The sequence below is a fragment of the Accipiter gentilis genome, chromosome 14 (genome assembly GCF_929443795.1).
Source record: "Accipiter gentilis chromosome 14, bAccGen1.1, whole genome shotgun sequence".
NCBI classification, from domain to species: Eukaryota; Metazoa; Chordata; class Aves; order Accipitriformes; family Accipitridae; genus Astur; species Astur gentilis.
Genome location: NC_064893.1, coordinates 30,177,910 through 30,195,960, shown reverse-complemented (window position 1 = coordinate 30,195,960; position 18,051 = coordinate 30,177,910). Strand labels below are relative to the sequence as shown.

Sequence of the window (18,051 nt, the reverse complement as noted above, 5' to 3'; positions counted from 1 at the left end):
GGCATAATCTTGATCCATTAGAACCAAAAAAATTCAGCAAAGCACTGTCTGAAAGATATACAGTCCATGGTGCTAAAAGGAGCAAAGAGTTGCTACTGCCATCAGCAGTTGGGCAACATGAATGCAAAAAGACCTATTTACAGTTGTTCTTAGCATCACATTTATGTATGACTTGGACAAGACACAGCTACAAAGAACTACATCTAGACTTCACTAAGTTTGTGCAAGTAATCCATCAAACTCTCAGCATCTTCTAAAGCACCTAGCTGGAGAAAGAGATTGAGCACCTGTCTTTAACGACAGTCCCAAGGGAGAAAGAATCTGAAACAAACTATTGCAAACTTAGAACTCCTCTTAAACCAAAAGGTAAAAAAGTTCCAACTTCATTCAGTTCCTGGAGAGGCTGCTGCAGACCAAACACCCTCCATCAGAAGAGGCCTGTGCTGAGAGCCTATAAAGACACACTTCTTTTGCTTAGAAACTTCTCTCCTGGCATCACACTCCTCCCTGTGGAAGAATAAGATTAGGACCGGACAAGGAGTGCTCACAGAACTGATGCACACCATCCCACTTCTGAGTTGAGCCAGCCAAGACTGCAAGGTACAAGAACATCTCATGCACAATAGCTCAGAAGTCATTACCACCTTGAGCACTTACAGGGAGAATCAACTTTTTGAGACTGAAGAAAGGGGAAAAAAGAAGAAAGAGGACAAACCCAGAGTGTTCAAACACAGATGACTCAAACACCGAGGGCTGTGTATTTCTGCAGCAAGACAAAGGAATGCATCAAACATCAAAGCTGTACGACACACACCTCATACTTGGAGGCACATTTCTGTTCACCTTTTTCAGTAGAAAAAAGACAATCTAGTTCATTTATGGTCATGGTCCTGAGCTCTTGGAATTAAAAGATTACTAAAGACATACAGGAACAATCCATTGTGTTTTCAAGATTTTTATGGTACAACGAACTAGCCCCTATCACTCCTAGTTAGCATGAATGCAATCCAAACTTCCTTCTCTGTGACTTAATTGTGACAAGTCCTATACAGCCTGCTGTCAGTCACGTTGCTTCACCCAGCCCCCTCTGTTTACTCCTGATATGAATTTCCAACCAACCATGTCTAAGCCTACCTTCCCCACTTGTATCTACTATGCTATTTCCATTCCTTCAGCTTTCATGCTTCCCATTATTCTCTTTTCATTCCCATGATTCTACACTAAGTACTCTACACTCACCATTGGCAGCACTTCTCATTTCACCTCTATTACAGGATTTCTGAGGAGACATTTAAGTGGAAGGCTTTAAAATTGTTTGAGCTCTTGGAAAGGATTTTTTTTTTTATTAAAATACTTTAAGCATTTTATTTCACCACTAAAACCATGTATGGCTCTTATAAATAACCATTCATCCTTCTTAGTTCAAAGAAAAGTACTATTTGATACACTGCACAAGTGTGAAGTGATTCATATTTGCTTTTCTAGAAACAACACTGGATTGCAAAGACTTTTGGCTCCCTATCTTGAAAGCATACTTTTACAGTAATTTGTTTCTGACTAGAAAAACATTTTCTACTTCAATTCCTCACACTAAGTTACCATTAAAATAAAGAAATGAATAAAATAACAATGAAAATAACCCATGGAAGACATTTCACTTTTCAAAGGGTCTTAAAAGCATTACTTCTCAAGCTGCTATTAAATTACCTGCATTTTACAGAAAATTAAAGCAAGACTTGGCCACTAAAAGACTGTTACAGTGATAAAAAGATAGCCAGCATTAAGCTTTAATAAAAACCACCTCTTTTCCAAGTCTGAACCTGAATTATAATTCTTCCTTTCTTCTTTTCAGAAGACAGCACTACAAGTTTTACAAACAGCTGTTTATTTTATTTATTAACAACAATATATTACTAGCCCCTCACCACACACAATGCAGTTTATAGCTTTCTTTTTTTATTTTCTTGGCACTGTGCCCATCACTTACCCGTAACGGCATCATAAAACTCTTCTTCACTATTCATCCTTCAGTATGAAATCTCTGTACAGCCAATCCAGCTTCCTCTAATGCATCGTTGAACTTGATTTAGAGATTAAGTATCTGTGTGCTGTCGAAGTCGCCTTCTGCAAATACCCAGCTGCTTAGATGATCTATTTGACAAGACAGGGAACAGAATTAGCAACTTCCACTTTTTTTGTGTGCACAAACATGCACACTTGACAAATACTAATTTTCCTATTTCTTCCTATGGTAAAAGATGGATTTTTACATTCATAAGCGAACAGCCTTCTTTGATACCAAAGTCATTCTGAAGACAGATACTACCTACAACAAGAACAGCTGATGTACTATGCCACACTTCTCTCTATATAAATACATCATATACATTACTGTAAAATAGATCTTCTTTACTGCAAGTTAAATTTCAGGCAAGTACAGCTAGAAGGAGCAGAGAACCAAAGGAAGAAAAAGACAGCTGGCAAAACAAAAATTCTCCTCTTCAGCAAGAGGATCAGCCTTACCACATCCTTAACCCAGAAAGCTGGGAACAAGAAAGAGAACCTTGTATCTCAAAATCTCACTGTTGCATAAAAAAGTTGGGCCTCACTGTACATCATGCAATCAGTATCTAGTGACCATTAGAGAAGTTTTGTTAGGCTATTGCTGTGAACTCTTAAAGACACAACTGGAGATTTTTCCCTCTAGAGGAAGAGTGTAAAGAAACAACAAAATTTTTCTCAGTAAAACCAAGCACACTGCAAATAACTTACAGATTTATGAAGCATTCCAGCTCTACTTCATGGATCAACTAAATCAGACTTTTTCCAGATGGTTGGCAATGGTGTAATGTAAACATTTTTACTTCACCCAATTTTAGTCTAAGGAGAATAATGAGAAAATTTTGTTTCCACTCTTACAAATGTTCATCAGGTACCAATGACGAGCCAAGTACACAATGATAAACGACAGCATGGCAATGCTATCGATATCTCCTCCAAAACAACCTCAATCTGTCAGTCTCAATTTTTTATGACCCTTGAAGATCCCACTGCTTTTGTGACAGTAGTTTTTCCAGAGTAATTATAACTTGCACAATACCATTCCAATTAAGAGAAACAAAGCCAGTATAAGAGCTTGCCATGTTTGAAGCCAATTCCTTCTTCCTCTGCAAGAAATCAAACTGCATGATTCCTCCTGTGTTTCAAGTCTTTTTACCTCGCTGCCCAGAACAAAAGCTATTCAGATGTGTCACATACATACAGTCCTTCCAATTCCCCATTCAGAAGGAAGAGCTCAAATAGCCCATTTTGGAACTTATCTAAGTTAATGAATGCGGCGTTCGCCTTGAAGCATTATGTCTGTCAAGGCCAGGTATTTCAGTTTGTCACTTATCCCTTAGGAACTCCCTAATTCCTTGCCACTATAGGATTTTATGTCAATCTGTGCATCATGGTGAGTATCTGAGCTTCCACATAATATTCGACAATTTCTCATTCACAAGTCCTCACCTCCACAAGGACAAAACTATATACAGCTGCTTCTCTTGACTGTTGCTACAGCACTGTTGCAATTGCTCTCAGCTGGATGATAATTTCCTTCCCTTTTTTCTGTGCTGTTCTCCAGTCAGAGACCTTTAAACCTCCTTCAACTTTCTTGCTCATCAGTGACAAGCTTCTGACTTACTTTTGTCAAAATGCTGCATTCTCCCAGGCAACGATATAAGAGCTCAAAACATTAACAAGTCAGACACATGTATGTCTGAAGACTTCCAGTGCAAGGCTATCAGCAAGTGCTCTGCTTACATAAGAGAAAGGAGCAGCAGCTTCACTTCAAAAAGATACAGGCAGTTCAGGCCACTAGCAACCATGCTGCCTCAGAATCAAATAAAGGGAAAAATCCTCTTAACTAACAGTTCGTTCAAGAATAGCAGCTAGCTCAGGTTTCTGGGTGAACTAAATAGCAGAATTGATAACATTGTTCTAAATCTGTACTGTAAGTTCAAGTCAGCGTACCTATCCCTGTGTTATCTTGCCTAGTAGGAGCCAGTCCTTGACTCTGTTAAAAAAAAAAAAAAAAAAAAAGGCAGCTTGTTCATACCAAAGCTGCTGTCAGTCTTAAGAGTTTCTACAAACTCTCCAGCCCCACCAGCAATATATCTGGAAGCATCTCTTCCAAGGTCTCCAAAAACGTCATATCTTTGCAGAGAATCTGTCCTTGAGGATGCTACTATGTAAACCTTTCAATCGATGCAGAAAGCAGGAATCCAAAGAAAACTATTGTTACAGGAAACAAGAACTTGACATCTCATGACAACTGTCCACCCCAGACACCATTATCACCATGCTGGAATGACTCCACTAGTTTGCCAAAAAAGAAGTTGCATTAGTGGGCTTCTTTAACCCTCCAAGGTACTGTATCCTTGAAGATGCAAGACATTTATGGCTTCAATTGTCTGCAAGTATTGCATCCTTCTAGCAAAACAGCAGCCAGTATTTCCAGAAGGAAACTTGTATATGCACAAGATACAACCTTTATGATCAGGACTACAATTCCCTCATCTTCTCCATATCTTCTTGCATCTCCCCTTTTTATGTTTAGTCTCTATTTTTTATTTAAGCTCTTGCAGCAGGACTATCCTGTTACTGCATACAGCTCATGTGGTGGGATTCTGTTCTGGAACAGCCCTATATCTATCTGCAACACATAAAAATGAAAAAAAGAGCTAGTTCAAAACCCACTCCAGTTCAAATGCAAAGAGCATACTTCCTCAGGGTCCCTATCCAAACATAGTCAGTTACGTATCAGCTTGCAAGCTCCAGAGATGCTTTGTAACAGCAACTCCAGTATGCTATCTCTAGTCTTGTATAGAAGGCACTAAGAAATAAAAATTACGACTTAAAAAATTGTCAGTTATCTTAAGAGCCTTAAACTAAACACGGTCATACACATGAATGCCAGTTTCTCCTCCCAGCCCCACCCCACTCTCCCCCCAATAACTGCATTAGAAAAGGACTTGTGAAGTGGAACTACAACACACAGCATGCAGTTTCACTACAAAGACAATGAAGCTTTCGTATAAAAACACTCACCAAGTATAAATGAAGTAACTAGAATCAAAGATTTGAGTTAACTGAAAGGAAGAGTTATGCTGTGTTCTCCTGATATGCACCTCATACCACACCTTAAGCTCAGTGTTATTTGAAAATGAAAGTTCAGTCATATCCCTGTAAATTATATACAAGCTTTGTAACTATTACCTAAAGAACAAAATATTCAGGAAGTCACTCTAAATAATAGTCACAAATTCTCCCAAGATGGTAGGAGCATTTTTAAAAGGATAAAGTAATATATTTTGCATCAGAGTTACACTGGCAATAACTTAATGCTCATATCACTTCTTTTACAGTCAGTTCTTCTATTTAGCAGAGATTAACATGAATTTGCATGTAGCTGAACACACAATGATAACAGCATTTAGCTATCATGAGCCAAAAAGCTAGGATTAAGTCCTCTTACTAAAAGCAACTGCAAAAAGCTACTTTCAACTAGGCTGAAATGCCAGAAGACAAAAACATCCTATTTGCTTCACATTCAGCATTTGTAATCTCTATTTCCTCCTCCATGTCCATGAAGTACCAAAAGAATTCACTTACACAGGACCACCTGTAGTTAACAGCTTTTATCAAAATTGCCATTCAAAAGAGGGTGCAATATTCCTGTGTCAGACAGACCTTCAGGAGCTTAGGACCAACTGCCACCATGGAAAACCTTTCATAAAGCATAAACACCATATCATGTTCACATCTTTTATTCCAACAGTGCAGAAGGAATAAAAAAGTATATTTAGATATTTTCTTATATACATAGTAATTATTAGGAATGTAACAGTTTTCCATACAGGACTTCACTTGCTCTTTGTTGTAGAGAACACTATTTCAGCAATCAGGGTTTGCTGGTTTACAGGTTAAAATTATCTTAGTGGGCTTCGCTTTAACAGCCAGTGCTTACGGGCTGGGCCTGGGTACTCAAGACACAGACACTCAGAAAGGTGCTTTTGCCTGGGAATTGCAGCCCAGCTGCATTGCCGCACTGATGACCAAAGAGGGACTGATACAAATCATTTTATAAATAACAGGGAAAAACTGCAAGTAGAGGTATCTTAAGAGAACTGGAGATTCATAATTTAATGATGACAACACACCCTGGACCACAAGCAGCCCAGATTTTGTGGTTTACAAGATAAGCGACAAAGCTCATCTATTTCCTCGTATTTTAAGGCTACAGATTGCTATATACTAATTGGATTTATTATGGGATTTGTGTGCATGAATAAAAACTGCCGCATTTATTTTCATCTTTGTAACAGATTGATTTCCCTACAGGAAAGATGTTATTTTTGAAGCTTAAACTGAAAGACAACAGATAAAAACATCCAAAAAAAGTGTAATACCCATCCCAACAGTACAACTTCATAATGGGTTGGTAAATCTGTACTGTAGGCTGTATTATCTTATATTCTGCTCTGAGAAATTCTCTGTACTAGGTTGTCTAGAATATTCACAATAAGATTTTACTCCTTGAAATTACATTTAAAGTGAGTGCCAAAGCAATTAACAGAAAACAACGAAGCTTAACATAGTTTATTGAAGCAAGCCTTGAACAAGTTACTTGGGCAGAACCTAGTTTTTCTAGTCATTTTTGCTTATTTGCATGCCAATGCCTACAATATACAAAACCAGACTAGCAAGAGTTAAGCTAAGCATGTGAAGTCAAAAACTTGTAAGACCTTCTGGTATCTTCTAATCAAAGGACTACTATTTTGATTCCTCTGAAATAAGCTTTGCACATTAGTGATGTTGTAAAGCCATCTACAAACAGGATAAACAAGATATTATGCTGTCCAATAACACAATTTAAAAATGCAGATACCAATGCTGAAACAAAAATGCTATGTTTGTCCCAAGCAAGTAACCCCAAAACCTGAACAGGTAAGGGAGGGAAATATAACTACTAGTCACATGGGCACAAAGTCTGGTGTGTACTTCGGTTAAAAAGTCTCATTGGTGCTTCACAACTAGTCAAAAGCCAGTTAATCATTAAAACTCCTTTAAATTCTCACAATTTATCAGAAAAGGTTCACACATTCTTGTATGACTGATGACCATAGACAGTCCTTTTCTTAAAGGACAGGAGGATGTTTTACAAAGGCAAAGGACGAAATAAAGCATGCATTTGCAATAAATACTGCGGAAACACAAGAAAATACCTGCACCACATCCATAGCACACACTGAAATAGGTTCTACAGAGAGGAGGTAATTACTAAGATTGACATACTGCTTTCCAGAAGTACATCTGTCACAGACAGAGAGAACAAACAGAAAAGGCTCTTCCTAAACATGCATGGTACACCAGTGGTCACAACACATACCAAGACAGATCCCGAGAGGCTCACTCTCAGCAGAAAACATGCTTCTCTCAGTGATCTTTACAGCCTTGATGCAGAGAATGTAACTATTCATACCGCCTACACTATGGTGACAGCTAAGGTCCCATGATGGAGGAAGAACAAAGTCGAATCGTACCTGTCAATCAGCTGGTTATGAATACTGTCAAAGTGTTTCTGTCAAGCACTGTGTTGAACCTGGAACTCGACAGTGACACCTACCAGGTGATCTGGCCTCTGGTAACATACTTTGCTGTCAAAAACTTAACTCTGTGCAGATCGGAGGGTCCCGTAGAAGCTCACAGGCCCCAGCAGTAGAAGGTACAGGGAACTCTTTTCTAAGGATACAGTATTAGTAAGATCAGTCCCAGACTTTGCACTGTTCCCACTTATTTTAAACCATTTCCTCCCACTTGAATTTATTTTAAAAACCAGGACAAAAGTGCAAGACTTTCCAAATCACTTTATGAAGTATCTAATTTGCTCAATGTATTTTGTGACACACGTGTGAGCATCTATATGAGAAGAGATGCACACACACCTTGCAAAGACAGGTTGCACCTTCATAGGCTTCTCTCTGAAACCAAAGGTGTGGAGATCCACTGCTGGCTGAGCGGTCAAAGGCTGCTCTCTGGCACCTGTACTCTCCATACCTATATGCCAGATGAGGCTGTGAAGGTGACCTGTAATGGTTGTCCATAACATCATTTAATTTGCTTACAGCTCTATCAAGTACTAAAAGTTGAAATTTCCTATGCCATTTACCTGGTCAGTAATCCTTCAAATGTGTCACCACACATGCTTTCTTCTTCTCAAATTCCATTCCTCAACAGAAAAAATAAAAAAAAAAAAAACCAAAAACCAAACAACAGCTTATGTCTATGTCCCTAAGATCCTGGATCCTCAGAACTTATACACCAATTAAAGAACCCCAAACACCAGTACCTGTTCAAAACAACCTGTATAAGTTTAAACATGCAATTACTATGACTTAGTTAATTCGACATAACTAGTTACTCCATACTAACTTGTTCTTCTATGTTAATCCTCAACAAAGACCCAGCTGGTTAACCAAAAGTTACTCCTCCTTAAAGAAACATTTACATTTCTATAGAAAGGTAAGCATTTACAGCTGGAGCAGCTAATTTGACTGGAATGCAGTTCAGCAAGATCAGGTTTGAAGTCTGGCTGGCTGACTACAGCTGCAGTGTCTTATTCCTCCAGACCTGAAGTTGAAATTTCACATGTAGCAATTCTGAAAAGCCACAGCTTTATTGACACCATCCTGCTACCTTTACAAATCCTGGTTTCCTCGCTCTTAAAGCGCATGTTCTAGTCTACGAGACATGTATAAAACACTAGGTCATGTTCATTATACAGACATTGAATCTACTTGTGAGACCAAGGAGAATTTAAGTAAAACCAAGTACAGAAGCAGTAAGCTGTCATGAAAATAAACACAGATGTTCACCAGCATGAGCAGGTAAAGTGTTAGAAGCTTAATACACTGGAACTAGAGTGCCACCAAAGAATTAAGGAACTAGCACATTCATCAGCTTTTTTACATGCATAACAAGGTTTTGTTGGATGTGCACTTCCACAGCAAATTTCAAAACAAATTAAATATATTAACTTGAAAGGAGAATACTTGCACGGGCGGGGGGAGAAGTTACTTGAGGCTTTTCTCACAAGAAAAAATAATAAAAACTTTCCGTCAAATGTCATATGATGAAATACTGCACAAGTATTGCCGGGGGGGGGGGGGGGGGGGGGGGGAGAGGGGGGGGCGGGCGGGATGAAGAGAAGGTGCAAACCCCGTGAACTCTGAAAAGGCACTCAGTTTTCAGGTTTTTGCTTTTCTTTAATGGGTCAAAAGGGCACAAACTCAATTTAACAGAAATAGTAATGACAGAATTTAAAATTAGCTCGATACAAAGGAAAATTCATCCCATGCCCTGTTTAATCCACCTAACATCATATGTTAATAAAGAGCAACATTTTCATTAGTTTGATATCATGGGCTTAGGATGCACCTTCTGTTCAGAAAGAGACTCCAAAAGAGCCAGCAGAAGATCAAATACACACACCCTTCATATTAAAACTAAAAATAATAAATAAATTAAAAAAAGGAGAACAAAAAACCCAACAGTCCTATAGTATGACTGGTGGAATAAGAGCCAACCCCATCTTCTCTTGAGTTGCCAGCTGAAATAAAACATAGCTGTAGTACTTCAAGGGACAGAAATAAATAGCTTGAACCAGAAGATAAATATTCATGTGTTTTTCCTTCATACACATCTCCTGAAAGCATCAAACTGCATCAAACTGCAGTGTTTCATCTCTGAATGAAAGCTTCAGCAAGGATGAATCTTAATTGACTCATGAAATTAGGTTACCAACAACACTGGATCTAAAACATCTATAAAAATTAGCCAAGAAGTCAATTTAATTGGCAATTTAGATACCTGCTGTAATTATTATGCACTTAAAATCTCTTCAACGAGAGAACAGCCACACAGATGGCAGAATCCAGAAGAGAATTTTATTTATGAAGTTAGATTTGTCTCTTACTCCAAAGTTTGAACGTAATAGCATCTTCCACCAAGATGCCTTGGCAAGATGAAAATCCATCCGCATCCACAGTAAGAAAAGGGCAATTTCCTTCTCAAGTCTGTTAAAGTGCAGAGAGGCTGAGTGAGGAAGATCAGCTGGAGATGTGGCCCACTGTCACTTTTCCATTTCTTTGAAGATTGCAGCTATCCCTATTATAGGCCTTAATGAAGCTGGGAGTTATTAAATGCCCTAGGGGCAGTTGAGTACCTGTACTAGGTCCTGCTGGGATGAAGTTAATTTCCTTTCTAGCAGCCTGTACGGTGCCGTACTTTGGATTTGCGACCAAAGCACTGTTAATAACGCACCCATGTGTTACTGCTGGTGACAGCTTACACAGTGTCAAGGCTTTCTCCCTTTCTCACTCTGCCCCCATAGTGAGTAGGCTGGGGGCAGACAAGAGGCTGGGAGGCAACACAGCCAGGGCAGCTGACCTGAACCGATGAAAGGGATATTCCCTACCATATACTGCCATGCTCAGCAATAAAACTGGAGAGGAGTTTTGCAGGGGTTGCCATTGCTTGGGGAGACTGGCTGGACACAGGTCAGCTGGCAGCAAGTGACTGCTTTTGCATCTCTTGTTTTTCTTTATTTCTATTTGGCTTCTCCCCCTGCCTTTACTTATTAAAGTGTCTTTGTCTCTACCCCCAAGTCTTCTCACTTTTGCCCTTCCAATCCTCTCCCACATCCCATGGAGTGGGGGAGCTGTGTGGGGCTCAGCTGCCTGCTGGGGTCAACCCACACAACCCACAACAGAACCAAAGCAGCAAAGCATCCTAAGCTGATAGTTTAGCTGAACTTATTTTAAAGCACTTGAAACAATGGTGGCAGCAAACTGAACATTTGAAAATTTAGCTTTGAACGCATGAGCCAAACAGATTTATGGCAGAGAGAATCACGTTCTGTTCTCTCAGGAATACAGACTTTTGGTGATACTTCACAAGAATTAGAGCCAACTGAAACACTACAAGTCTGGTTTGCAACAGACTTCAGGCTACAAAATTTGTTTCTGCATCAGAACAAACCACAGTAATTGTCCCACACACTAAGTATTGCCCCCAGCACAAAGCTACGATGCTGCTATCAGAAGTATTATTTATTGAACATAAAAATTGCAAAGATGAAACTGCACAGAAAATACTTTCACGGTATAGTGCTCAATTACCTACAGAACTGATGGCTGTCCCCAGTTTCACTTCAGCCAAAAATTCTGTTCTACAGCCAAGGCTACTGGCTCACAGAACTTCTACCAAACCTAACAAACAAACAAACAGACCAAGGAAACTTGATTCCAGCAGATTAGTATTTATGGATGCAAAACACTTCACTGAAGTTCCCACAGAATTCTGTAAATGTTCTCCTTTTTTAACACTACATCAATATTTGAGATATTTTTCCACCTGAGGGCATCTGATACAGCAATCTTTGGACTTTGTAGCCCTCCCTTGGAAACTTTAATCGTCCCCAGTTGTAAAAGATCACAAAATTCTGTTTTACATGGCTTCTCTACCCATGATGCATAATACTAGGTTTGATCATGACCAATAAACCTGCTCATTTCTAGCCACACTGTTAAAAAAAACTAGTAACTCAATAATGTGTTGTAAATCTAGTTACTTCTTAGTATTCCTGAGGACTTGTTTTATCTTACTGGTAAGAGACAAGGTGGGAAGTAATCAATAACTCCAAGCACAGTAGCTTTGGACACAAGTGTCAGTAGATAAACAATTGATCATTTATGAATGCTTCTCTTTGAAACAAAACTTACTTTGAAGGTAAAATTAAGTATGCTTGAATATTTCTCATAATAATGTAACCAACCCTACAAATTGATCACTGAAGTTTATGAATTTGAAGACAATTACAGCATATAACATCACTGGAGAAAACCCCTAGAACAGCAAAAATAGTTACAAGTTTAATTTTATAGATCTTCCTACTCAAAGGCACTTTTTAAGCTTTATCTCTGTGCACCCATTCTCTCTGGGCAGGTGTAGTTTTACATTTATTCTGTACAAAGTATCTTACTAATCATTTTCATGGAGACTCTTAAACAATTATGATAACAATCACATTGCAAATAAAGCAGGAGGGCAACAGCTGACTAACCTAGCGCAAAGCCCTACAGCGTAAGAAACCATATTTTTATGCCTACCAACAATTCCTCACGCACTCAAATTCTGCAGCACGAGCTCATGCACACAGCTAGCAGACAAAGAGTTTTTAGAAAGTCAGAGTTTCTTCTATGGTTGAATTTCCTTTAAAGCTACACTTAACAGTAGATACTTAAATGGATTCTAGTGTAAGGGTGTTACTATGTTGTCAAGAGATAAAAAGAAAAGATAAACTTGTACTTCTCAAGACAGGACAAATATTTCTCTTTAGAGTTCAGTTTTAATAAAGAATCTACCTAGCTATCTGCTTGGTAACATTAACCCACTTGGATAGTAACACGGTTGCACAGCACTTAGAACTACATTTAAGACAAAATAAAACCATGTAAATACAGTTATTTGCATCCCTAAAGATAGGTAGCATTTTTGTTTCACTATTAAACAACCGTGCAACAGTTTCACTGACATTGTGCAAAACCTAGAAAGGTCACATTCACGGGGGAGAAGTTCTGTTCTTCTAACGAAGTTCTCATTTCATCCAGTAAACAAACATGCTGCTAAATGGACCGTTATAAATAGGCTGGTGAGCTAACTTCTCTGTAGCCTTAACATGTACAAGTTTTTTTAATTCCAAGTTATTAAAAGGATTCTCGTTCTCACTTGGTAGCACTGACACATTGTAGGGAACAGAGTCTACATCGGCCTCTGCCACTTCAGGGGCCGGAGCTGGTTAGGTCTGAAGTGAATGACATGAACCACAGGCACCTCAGAATTCAAACACTTCCCATCTTCAAACTTTGCATATCATCATTACTTTTGAACTATCCCTAGAATCAAAACCCAATGAGATCTATTAACATTCTTTTGGGAGCCGTAAAAAAACCTGACTCAGAAGAGTAAAAATAATGCTACTAAAAATATAATGAAGTTATCCGTTCGTGAAAATGCATTTCTTGACAAATAACATAAGCATGCAAACTTCTTTGTAATATCCCAGAGGTTCATAGCATCCCAACAGCCACAACCCTTATCTCGTCTAAAACTCTCAACAGCACAGCAAAAGAATTGAACTCAAACAGGAATGCCACAGATCAAGGCTTCCATTCAGTCTAATGCCAAGCACAGATGTTGCGCATCCAAGAGAGCAATATACAGCTTAAGTTTTAGACTGTAAAACCAAGAGGGCCAAGATTAAAAGGTCCAGATGTATTTCTGCAGCTGCAGGCACAATTCACCTTTTGTGTACACTCCCACCAGATTTATAAACAATCACAGGAAGACAACACTACCCAGCCTCCTGCCTTTTCTGAATGGAGGGCTGCTGTAATTTACTAAAAATCTGTCTCATTAAATTACATGCATAATAAAATATACTGAAATAATCTAAAGGATCTGTCTAGACCAGCAAATGAATTTCCAATTGTAACTGTATAAAAAAAAAAAAGTTTAAGCAAGCTTAGTCTATTCTTGTAACTTATTGATCCTGAAAATTAAGACATTATGTTTGTGCACTGAATCAACGATAAATTTTTGAAAAGTATAACTGAAAGCAATGGTAAGCCACATTTGACACATTCTAATTGCTTACTGTTCTCATGCAACTTGCCATTACAAGCCTTTAAGAATACAAAGTAAATAATTACATCAACATATATTCTTCTGCATAGTAAGGACTAAGATAATGTATTTTTTAATTCCGAGTTCTACACTGGTCTATTCCATAAAGGAATAAAAACCATAAAAGAATCGGTATATTGCATAACCTGTATTTTTTTGCAACAGGAAACATATCAAAGTCCCCTATCTTCCAAAGCAGCAGGGTGACCAGTTCGTTCATTGCTCTCACTTTCCAATTTATTCAGCTAGGTGAAGATGCCCCTGTGATCAGTAACGAATGTATTTGCTGAGTTTGAATACAAGATGTTGAGCATTCCATATTTAACGCATATTCTTTGCATGACTGATTTTGTTAATTTCCTCTAAAAATGTAAGAGAACCAAACATTTTAGTTATTTCACAGAGAACAGACTAAATACTAAGCATTTTAAAACACCACATTAGTGTCCAGTACAGACATTTCTTATATCTTCATAACTCAGGTGACAAAATGATGCTGAGGGAAAGACTAGAAAAAATGCCAACTTGTAAACGGAAGTTCTAGTTATCAAGTAGCTTGACGTAACATTGCATTGTTCAAGGACAAGTTACTTCAAATACCAAAGCTAAAAATTCACTGTACTTGCATGCGAGTCTTGCTTTCAAACACCACCACACAAAAAAAATCATCTGACTGGCACTACAAACAGTGATTTAAAAATATAGCCTTATCAAAGAAAAAAAGCCTGATTGGTATGTTTTCCAGCCAACACTAAAATAACAGACAGCTAAGCTTCCCACCTTTGTTCTAGGTCAGCATGTGTGAAGTTCACACAGTAGAATTCACAAGAAGAAAGACTGAAAGAAATACCAGTTTCAATCATAAGACCTGTCAGCTTAAGCAAGTACATATCATACAAAGCAGTAACAGTACTAAAATTGATTTAAAGAAATCATAGTGAAAATTACCCTCCACGATCAGTGACCAATCCAAGTACATTTGCACAGATGTGTTAGCAAACAAATAACTACTTGCACGGCACTGTTTTTCAGTATTGCATCAACTGAAACCTTCAACCTACCTAGTATTCAACTACTTGCAGGCATAGAGTTTGTTGTCTAATCATCGTTGTCTATCTTGAACTTTTGTCTTCTGTTTAATAAGATTATATTGGCATGGATGAAGAGCTAGTTTTGGAGAAAAATAGCATATTTATTCCTGGACAGCAGATGTCTCAGTGCTTCCTTTCGAGCACTCCCTAAAGTTACAAGTTCATTATGAAGTGCTGTTGGTTCAGGAAAGCAACATTGAGAATCACTTCTGATCTTATCCTAGACTGCCCTCAACTTTCTGTCACGTGGTCAAACATTTGTATGACTTGACAACTATTTTAAGAAAAGCTATGTTTACAGCAACTGAAAACCCAGGGGGTTACTTAGGGGAAAATCACTGCTCGGAATTTCTTGCTTCCACGCCAGTTTAGCCAGTTCTCCTACTTTCATCCCATGGCGCAGTGCTTTATGTTTGGAAGTTACCCAAGTCACTGCTTCCAGAAATTGCCCTGAGGTTTTAGAAGTTCCAGAGCATACTGGTATAAAGTTTGTTAAGATGATATATATGTGGTTGCCCCCAGATGTCAACCTGAACATGGGAGTTACTGAACTTTGGAAGGTTAAGTCGGAATGAAACAAATTTATTTTTTCTTGCATGCCTAAGCTTTAAAAAAGGAGACACTGCGAGAAGAGTGGTACGGTAATGCTAATCTACACTGCAGATCCGCATCTCCTTTTTACTTTTCCTTTTTGAAATCTTAAATGTATTTTAATTGAGAAAATTCACAGCAAATGAAAGCAGTATTCAACATGCTTTGGCAGATACTTCTGAGGGGAAACACAAGGTTATGGCAGACATAAAAACCAGAAGACCATTACAAACCCACATCTGAAATTCCAGCCTGCAAGTGCTGCAGAGCAGCAAACAACTTCCAAAAGAAGTCCCGAGTCCAAATATACAGATAGCACAAACATGATTTAATATCCAAGTTAAGTAAGTGGCAACATAATTTATACCTTTATTACCATGCAGAAGTTCTGGTGGCATGTTATTTAAAAAAAAGCCTTTTTTCCTGCTATTTTTCCCATCTTGCGTGTCTCCCTTTCAAGAGCTCTGCAAGAGAAACATTGAGTAGGTAACTGAAGAATAATTAAAAAAAACCAACCCTCAAATAAATCCTGACTGCTCCCTGTGCTTCAGCTGTGGCCTAAAAGGCCCCTTGAGCCTGCTGTATCTTGCTGAAGCCGAGCTCAACACATTCCTCTTGGGAACTGGGGTGTCGTAGCCTCCTTTGCCAAACTACCCAGCTCCAAAAAGCAATCGGGAAATACGATTAAAATGAGAAAAAAACCCTACGCTAGGACCGACGGAGCTCCGCTGACCTGCAACCCGCGCTCTGCCCACCAACGTCCTTCAGCCCCCGCTGCCTCCCGTCCCCCGTTCCCCGAGGAGAACCAACCCCACGGTCGCCGAGGCGGTTCCCCCACCCAGCCCCGCCGCTCGGGCCACCCCAGAGATCCGCCGCACCCGCTGAAAACATGGAAGGGGAACACCCGTTTGCAGCCCAACACGTTCTTGACTCAACCGGACGGGCCTAGGGCTCGCAGCGCCCTCAGAAAACAACCGAGCGCCTCAAGGATCCCGCGTCCGTCGGGGAAGGGAGCGCAGCGCTGGGGTGGCCGCCCCCCCCCCCCACACACACACACAAACACACCTCGGCCAGACTGACAGGGCCGCCCGCGGCGCTGAGGGGAGCCGTTAACGGCCCACCGGGGAGGGGACCCCCGCGGCGGGCTGGGCCGCGCCGAGGCCCGAAGCGCTCCCGCCTTTCCCTCAGCGAGGTGGGGGGGGGGGGGGGGCGCCGCTGCGGCAGGTGGGGGGGGAGAACGGGAGACGAGCCCCCCTGAAGGGAGCGGCTCGCCGGGGAGGGCGGCGAGCCCCGGCTACCGGGCCCGGGGCAGGCAGGGCGGCATTACCTGACACCGCGCTCCCGCGACGGCCCCGCCGCAACAACCCCAACCTCCCCCCCCCCCCTTCCTCCTCCTCCTCCTCCCCCTCCCCGCCTTGCAACCCAGCGCCCGGCACCGCTGACACCGAGGCGGAAGTGCGGCCCTCGCCGCGGCGGAGGGACGCGCCGCTGGACCAATCGTAGAGCGCGGCCTCGCCCCGCCGTCGCCGAAGCGACGAACCAGCTTCTCCCACCCACTCCGCCGGAGGCGGGGCGAATGCTAAGCGAGAGACGCCGAGCCTCACAGTCCTCCGGACCGCACCACTGCTGGGGAGACTGCTGGCCAATGGCGCGTCGGAGGGGCGGGTCTATGCAGATGAAGGCGGTCCCGGGAGCCCCCGCTGCCCCGGGGGCCTCACCTGGCGCGTTTCGGGAGGGACGGTGAAGCCTCCGGTGCACAAACGCACACAGTCGTGATGTGACCGGTAGCGTTATGTTGTGCTTTGTGGGCTGCTTGTATCTTCCGTCAGCTGCGAGAGTGAGCGCAGCTCACCATAACCTGTGTAGGACAAAGTGTCCTCCTTACTGAGCTGTGGGAGGAAGTACTGCTTTTTTGTCTCAGTACCTGGCTAGTGCCTGCGTGTTCTGGTCTATGCCGTTGTTTGCTGTGCACCGGTATGAATTTAACCAGTTGTGTCGATTTTTGTTAACATTCTAGCCAGCTTTGAGACATGTCACACCTAGGCCACTTGGTGTGACAGTTCGATTTTTAGGCCTTGTCCAGCATGTGTCTTCTGGGCAGCCCCAGTCACCCTGTCTGCCCGTCCAGCAAGCGGCTGCATCCAGCACTGCTGCTCCGAGCAGGTTAATGGGCATCTGGAAGTCAAATCAAAATCGAAGTCAACAAAGCCATGGGCTGGTAGCTTACAGGTTAGAGTCATTCCCTCCCAGGAGTGAAGCTGGCAGGTGCCTTTATTTCTCTCGCCCTGAACTTGCACTTGTTCGTACACAACAGGTAACTGGAGGCGAGTTCGTAATCATCCACTTCAGAGTAATTACTGGCATGCTAAAGCAATTGAGACTATTCGTAGATGTTGATGCAAGTATCAAAACTGTGAGTCAGGAGTTTAATTTGACTCATAACATTTCTTTTAGATAACACCTGTTCTGCTCTTTTTATTTTCCTTCTCATTTCTCAGTCTGCAAGGCGTTTTCCTTCACATACACTTCTTCTTCCACGATGAGAGAGTTTAAACTTTTCCACCGAAATGTCTCCCACCTT

The 18,051-nt window shown here is 40.9% G+C and overlaps 1 protein-coding gene across 4 annotated transcripts in view; it reads right to left on the bottom strand.

The window, feature by feature from the left end:
* Positions 1-16,859, bottom strand: part of OSBPL2 (oxysterol binding protein like 2) — a 40,012-nt gene extending 23,153 nt beyond the window's left edge. The window contains exons 1-2 of one of the 4 annotated variants that reach the window (XM_049816357.1): positions 16,798-16,859; positions 15,838-15,934 (exon numbers count right to left, since the gene is read on the bottom strand). In XM_049816357.1, the coding sequence (XP_049672314.1) occupies positions 15,838-15,868 (31 nt within the window). In that variant the 5' untranslated portion in view covers positions 15,869-15,934; positions 16,798-16,859. Of the gene's footprint in view, positions 1-1,987; positions 2,152-15,826; positions 16,656-16,797 lie in introns of those variants that run through there. The other 3 variants (XM_049816353.1, XM_049816354.1, XM_049816356.1) reach the window with 3 other exon arrangements.
* Positions 16,860-18,051: the final 1,192 nt, after the last annotated feature.